The sequence below is a fragment of the Schistosoma mansoni genome (assembly GCF_000237925.1).
Source record: "Schistosoma mansoni, WGS project CABG00000000 data, supercontig 0264, strain Puerto Rico, whole genome shotgun sequence".
NCBI lineage: Eukaryota > Metazoa > Platyhelminthes > Trematoda > Strigeidida > Schistosomatidae > Schistosoma > Schistosoma mansoni.
Genome location: NW_017386127.1, coordinates 126,679 through 134,346, shown reverse-complemented (window position 1 = coordinate 134,346; position 7,668 = coordinate 126,679). Strand labels below are relative to the sequence as shown.

The 7,668-nt window shown below is 32.6% G+C and overlaps 1 protein-coding gene across 1 annotated transcript in view; it reads right to left on the bottom strand.

Annotated features, from left to right (window-relative positions):
• Window positions 1-4,008: 4,008 nt before the first annotated feature.
• The window catches only part of Smp_173070 (invadolysin (M08 family)), a gene marked incomplete at its 3' end in the record, with an annotated part of 21,715 nt that continues 18,055 nt past the window's right edge, over window positions 4,009-7,668 (bottom strand). Inside the window, exons 12-15 of the mRNA XM_018792491.1 lie at window positions 7,196-7,418; window positions 6,079-6,148; window positions 5,446-5,552; window positions 4,009-4,164 (exon numbers count right to left, since the gene is read on the bottom strand). Of these exons, the coding sequence (XP_018644396.1) occupies window positions 4,009-4,164; window positions 5,446-5,552; window positions 6,079-6,148; window positions 7,196-7,418 (556 nt within the window). The remainder of the gene's footprint in view (window positions 4,165-5,445; window positions 5,553-6,078; window positions 6,149-7,195; window positions 7,419-7,668) is intronic.

The following is a 7,668-nucleotide window of genomic DNA, read 5'->3' as shown; positions in this document are numbered from 1 at the left end:
CAATGCTGCCATGTATTCAATGGTGATTTAACACTGACCGGTTCTTGATTTCAATGAAATTCTTAATTACTTGAGCACACATTTCGAAATACAAGTTAACCAATTACTTATTATTAAACATTTATAATCATTCCCTTAAATTCTCATCAACAGGGAGTGAGGATTCACAATGGCCGTGGCAGTAATGTCTGTGAACAATCAATAATAATTTCTAGGCTAGCTAGTTTGTAGGGTGTATATAATTGTCCCTCAAATTCACCTAAACTAAACATGCAACTTGTGGGCAAATGCATTGGCTGAGTAGTCCATCAATGATTTCAGCCATTTACATTGAGATTTACAGTTGACTTACTTGTTGTATTTGAAGTAACCGCTCTTTCAAGGATTTCAAACCAATTTATATTTGACTTGAGATCCTGAGGAATAAGTCATCATCAGATGTTATCCAAACCCCTTGCCATTCCCAATTATTTATCTCATGAAAGCCGAGAATAAACAGATCGAAATATTATTAGTAATAGGTGTATTGATATTTAGGTCAGTTAGTAATTCATCTATTTACCACATCATATTCTCAATCAGATATCTGATTACACTAACGTCTTATAAATGGGTCCACCACACTAGCTGACATTTTTCTTGTCAAACTGGAGTGTTATCCACTCAAAAAGATTATCCATAATTCAAATTCTACTGTCGATATATAGATGACACGTTAATCCTCTGTAAAAGCAGTGCACCACAACAATGTAAACAGGGAGAATACCTGGACAAGGCAGTACACACATTTTCTTAGCTTTGTACCTCTACGGTACTAAAGAAACCTGGTCAAAACTCTTAGTTATTAAATACGCACTATATATTCTACGGATATAGTTGAAGAAGAGAGAATACACTAAGGGAGAACGGACACCGTAGAAAGTTTCTAAACAAACATGTGATCACGATGGTTAGAATAGGAGAAATACAAACGATGAGTAAGAAATCCTTGTTCATGCACCTACAATTCAGAAGGGATGCTGCTAACGAAATATTAATTCAAAGATTACACAGAAAAATCCAAATGTCATCCAACGTCAGAGAACCACGAGTAGTATTTTTTTACGTGCCTAATGGTGACAACGAGGCTGAAAGATGAATTACCTTGAATGACCACCTCGTTTTGTATTTATCAGTTCGACTACTCTTATGGAGGAAGTGTATTGGTCGAAGTTCTGGGAATTTACACTTTCGTGCTCATGAACACCTCCCAGTGTGGCTAAGTAATGGTCTAGTGAAGAAAGTGGACAGCTTCATTCTGGCCCATTTATTGTGAACTGGTCATCGTGCCAGTATAAACCAATCATTTATAAATTATTTATCACATTAGTTATTTTTCGCCAAAGCCAGTTCTACTCAAAGTCTTTCTAACTGTGTAAGTAGTAGCTATCTGGATTAAGAAATCGGAGTTGTGTACAGAAGAAATATCTTCAATAGCTTCTTTTTCCCTGACCGACCTCATGACTAACTGGCCAATAGTAATTATGCTATTGAATGACGTAATTTGACCTTTCGTAGTCAAATGTAATTGTCTCTTATCTATATTCACAAATCTTGCTATTATTATTATTAATATCATTATTATTAATGGTTTAACATCATTATTAATCTCCCTAAAACATGATTCATTCACTTCGCATTCATCCAACTTCATTATGCCTTATTAATTTTATATAAAATTTTTACGCACTATAGTCTTTTACCAAACACTTGATCGGATTTGTAACTGCACTATTATTTGTCTCACCCTATCTGACCCGTAGTTATTCTGATCATGGATCTTACAATTTTCACTGAAGCTGATTCAAATTAACATTCTATATGAGTCATATTAACATTGACCATTTTATTCAATTTTGTTTGACAATCTTAAATTCATATGCTGCAACTTTAAACGATGTACTTCGCACTTAAACTGGTCACTTCTTCGGATTATTAAGTTGGATCTATAATTGTAGTAACTGAAGAGAATTTATCGAAAAGAATATTTTTCATTCAAATATAAGTCTTTTAATATGATGGGTAATTTTTAAACGATAAATTAATGGAGATAAATTTCATTACAATATAAATCTAGTGTCCTTTCGTCCATTTCGAAATGCGTCTTACTACAATTCTATAATTAGTTTTCTTTATTCTTCCTCTTCCGTATTCTTCCTGATATTTCTGTAACCTAAACAAATGTGAATGAAAGGGATTAGAAAGAAACTGAATCCAATCATAATATAATCTGTTGTGCAATCTTCGTTTGGATTGTAAATCAATCATAAATATCTTAAAAAGGTGCAATAGCTGGTGGTGTTTTCATCTATAATAAGACAAAACTCGTACACTTTTTGTAAATAATTGTGATAGACAAATTCTTGGTTTATCAACATTTCAGTTTGCACTGTGTGAATTCCAAACATGGAATAGTTATGTTCCATTGGCTGAAAACTCATGTACATGTGTTGTGAGTTTGCTTCCATATTAGTTGACCGACGTTGTAACATGCAAATAAGTGAAAACTTTGGACTGTCTGAATGGCCACGCGTTTGTCTACTGTTTCGTTCATATATTATACATGAACAATTTTAGAATACTTAGTCCGATGTTCAGCTTATTCATAGCAAGAAAATATTACACTATTGTTTTCTGTTTAGAATGATTGGTTCTGTAGCTTTGATTACTGACCACAGATGAAAATTTGTATGGAATTCAATAAAATGTAGTGAGCATATATAGCTAGGTGTGAAACATGGCCTTCAGAAATGGAGGATGTTTGTGGGTTACAAGTATTCAATCATGGGTGTCTTTGAATCATTGCTAGTATGTTTATGGAGTATGGAGTTGAGAATACGGAGACTGGACATAGAGTACTAGATAACTATGGTAAGTCAGTTGACGAGGTAGTAAACCTTTATCAATTGAGATGGTTTGGATGTGTATTACGTATACCCATCCTCCGACCACCTCGATATGTGATGATGGCTGATATAGATGTAGATTAGAAGAGAGCTGAAGACGGCCATAATAAAACATGTCATCAATCCATGAAGACACTGACTTATGGACTGAGCCATGTAAGCGGGTGCAGTTTACCATGTAACGAATGTTTAGAGATCTTGAACTGGATGACCTAAAATCATTCGCAATGACGCATTAGATTTCACTCCTTGTCCTCTCTCAGATCCTATGTTTCTGAATTCCCCATAAATTTCTTTTATTTGTTCATTAGTTTGTGTTTTCTTCCTGAACTGTTTCTTGAATGGTTAATGTTTTTGTTACTACTGATCATGTTACAACGTCTAGTACTCTGAAATCTTACCTAATATTTCCATCTCACTGTGCTAATGAGGTATGGCAACTTGAACCAATGTACACGTATGTCAAGTTTTATGTCACATTTACCTGACTGACTGACTGTTTAATTAAGATGTGATTTATGAACAGAATTAAGTTGTTTACATCAAATATAATACCTGATGAACCAATGATTTAGGAAACATTTTCGTTTAAATTTTCTGTAAGTGTAACAAATGATATGATCTATGATGGGTTTGCGGTTTCGATCTCCATGAAACTTTAACCGTGCTTAAAATTGCATAGTGAATCCGACGTTACTGTAAGGATGATTTATTTCACTCGTATATTATCTATGAGAAATAATCTATCCTGTGGACTCAGTGTTTTGCAAATGGAATGCGAATTAATCTGAAATGGTGAATATTTAGTAAGTTGTCTGCGTCACAGGTTAGCATCACTGAAAGTACCACTTTAAAAGCACAGAGCACCGGACAACTGATTTGTCGTAATATGGAATACCTCACAAGTGAGCATCTATGACACCAATAAAAGTGTTTAACATCGAGACTGACGAACCACAACTTCATTATCTACATTTTCAACTTCGTTAATGTTGTCTGTTGATACGGTGTACACAAAATGAATAAGGAAATAGGTAAATGACAGTCATAATATCGACTATGTTTAACTCACAGAGCATGCATCACGAAAGTCTGGACATTCAATCCAATCATATCTAGTGTTTTCTAAAGCTGTTTTAATAATACCACCTTGTCTTGGACATTCACGCCATTCTCTGCGGAAGTAAACTAGATGTTCGAATCTAAGAGTACACTTCACCTTGAAATCCAAAATAAAGCAACGTTATCTGATGAATAAGTTAGTGATGCAAACTAATGTCAACTGGTGAAATAAATACCAATGATGATCAATAATTTCTTTTATTCAACAAAATGCAATGGTTGTATTATTTCGGTAAAGCTTGGATAAGATGTACGTTCATATTATTTTGTATTTGAAAATGATAACATTAGAGTTGTTTTTCATTGAACGATGATATCAAGTAAATCCCATATGATTAGGATGCAACTGTTTTAACCATTGCTTTCAACAATGATTTACTATAGGGCATCTCAAAATGCAAAAACATAATGGGTGGATGGTGTGGAAACTCAACATAACTTGTTGTTTAGAAACCATGGGCTTGAAATAATTCCATACTGTTCTACATAGTCAGTAATTTAAAAATACTTGAGAATATCTCTGATGAAGTATTTTAAAGTGACTATTGTATCAATGAAATCAGTGACTTTTGACAGTGCTTTCATGATGGGTTCCAGTCTAGTTACTCTTTCATCATTGTTTTGTCTGAGAATTTTTGAGTATTCAGTAAAATATATTAACTGAAGCTAAATTTTTTATTTCATTGTTTTTCAATTGGTCGGAAATGCTTTAACATATGAACTGAGTAAACCTAACAATATAATATTACGAAGTAGTTTGATCGGTTACATATACTAGTTATATTAAAGAAGATTCCAATTGACAAAACCGTGTTTGTTAAATATGGTTCTAGCTATATTATGACTTCAAATTTATTAATTGTGATAAAATGTAAGATTTCGTTGAATGTAACCGTTTTGCATCGAACAAATAATTTAGCCTTCAAAGATTGAAACATGACTAATAACCATGTCAGTATGATACAATGATTAATTGCATCTTCTGTTTTCAATGAGATACTAAAAAGCTCAAGGAAGACAAAGTATTCAATTAAAGTATGTTTGTGTTAATTATTTCGACTATTTATTCCCAAGTTTCCTTGTCTACTAGCGTGGCAATCATATCCTCTATAAACCAGATTGTCCACCAATATCATTGAGTTACTCACTTTATTTGTAGATTAATAAGTCAGTAAATCATATGTAGAAGGTGAAATATTCTACATTGGTCTCTGAGTGTGTCGCGAAATAATAAATAGATTTGTAATTGTAATCTATAATTTGTGATCATTGTGGGCTCTCGTCGAAAACAACACCTTAAATTGAGCACTCATAATCATAAAACAGCAATCAATCTCCTAAGTTTTGTACAATATATATATATATATATATAACTTACTTGAAAACAACCTGAGAATGACCAGCTGCGGTTTCCACTCATATAGGTTGTTCCATAATTGAAACATCGTGACTTCTTTCCATAATATTGACTATCGCTATGTACGTCTGCAGTGTAAGATAAAAACAAAAATTCAATCTCCTTCTCATGTAAGCTGACAGTAAACGTTTTAGGTGGAACAGTCCACTATCCACTTTTGGTACGTAGGTCAATATATAAAGAGACAAATTCATTATAACTCAGAGAATGACAGGAAGAATTAAAAGTTTAAACATAGTTAACAACTCTTGGTCGGCCACTAATTGATCTTATAGATACTGAAATGTTATACGTTAATTAGTTTAATATTCTGCATACTAATTGGTGGCCAGTTTTCAGTGTTCCATAAATCAAACCGTAATGAATGTTTTCATGATAGTTCCGTTTTTATTATATCATTGTATGTAGATCAATAACATTAGGTATCGTTATAATTTGTTGCATATTTCTTTTAAATATGACATGATTCAATCTAGATAAATGTTATTGTCGAATTATATTGTTAAACGGTATACTCCTCTACTTCACGGTAATAAATAGTGTGATGATAGTTGAGTGTATTCGTTGTAAGCAGTTGGCATAACGTGAACTTACCTTGGTACTTCCGATTATTAATATCTCCACAGTGAGAATTCATTGTTGTACTCAAAACATTATTGAACATCTGAAGAGAATATTTACAGAACAATGAATTATTATAATGTATTATGTGCCAAAGTTCATTTCATTGATCATCCAACGAGCACTTTACAAATAAATTCAGTGATTTGATTCCATGCAATATATATCACTAGCATTCAAACTTTTAAAATATAGCTTTCGGTTCATAAAATATCAAGTGGGATACCGTTGTCTTAATCAGAATATAATATTATTTGGACTGTAGGCAATGTAATATGTTTGAAGTTATTCCCATAAAACTCAAACATACATTGGTTTGTTCTTCATAAGTGTCTTGATGTCCAAGTCATCATACGCAAGCTCTTTTAAAACACAGTTCGAATGAAACCCTTATTGTACAAATTATTCTTGCAACCTGAATGAAGGTCAAACCTACCTGAATTGTTCAATAGTCTATGAATGACGGTCGCAACACAATCTCATCAGTATATGTCAATTATAAGGCATCTCAACAAGTGTATAATAGGTTTATTCTGAACACTGTATATAGCCTTCGTGGTCGAACAATATTAGTGCTCAATTTAAAACTGTATACTCAAACATTAGCAATGTGTTCGACTATTTATTCCTACTTTGTGTTAAGAGAGTAATTCTTTCAGGAGTTGCCAATAATTATCTGTCCACAGAATACTTATTCATACTCCCCAATGGCATTGTGCACTAGATTTACATAGAAGTATCAATGAATTCATATATAGTTGAGTATTGTATTCTGAAGTGAACTGCATTCAGGTTGATTACCACAAGTGTAACAATGCGTATCTTTCGCAATTAATGGCTTAGAATTTGAGAAACGATCACTCAAAATCTTTTAGGGAAACTGTCGTTTATTATTCTTTTTAGGATTTAATTTTCTCAGAAAAATCTTCGATTGATTCTGTTTAACGCAGATTAGTGAATATTACGTTTTCTTTGTTAATCGTTTGAATGCAGACTAAAAAACAAGAATCAGTGCATTGTAACCAGTTTATTTTTAATTCAAATCTTGGTTTATTGATTGAAATGTATGACTATATAAAGCTAGACTTACAGACATATATGGACAGTAATCGGCATGAATATCAAATCCTCCAAATCTATTTTGTCTCGAAGGCTCTACATTGGGTAGGTTATTGAAGTGTGTATGCTCTGGTTTTAGAGTGTGACCGACATTCACTAAATTGCATACCCCGTATGCATTTATATGAGGAATGCACCGAATACCAGATTTTTTAGTAATTGGTTCATTACACCAAGGTGATGCAGTCTTTTGTCTGTAAATAAAAACAAATCAGATAATCGGTGCAATTAAATGAAAAGTGACAAATCCCAATTCATTATTCTGTTAAATTGGTTGGTGAACAACGTCATCATTGATTATATATATATATATATATATATATATATCGTTTAAAAATCCCAATCATATTAAAAGACTAATATTTGAACGAAGAATATTCTTTTCGATAAATTCTCTTCAGGTTCTACAATTATATATCCAAATTAATAATCCGAAAAATTGGC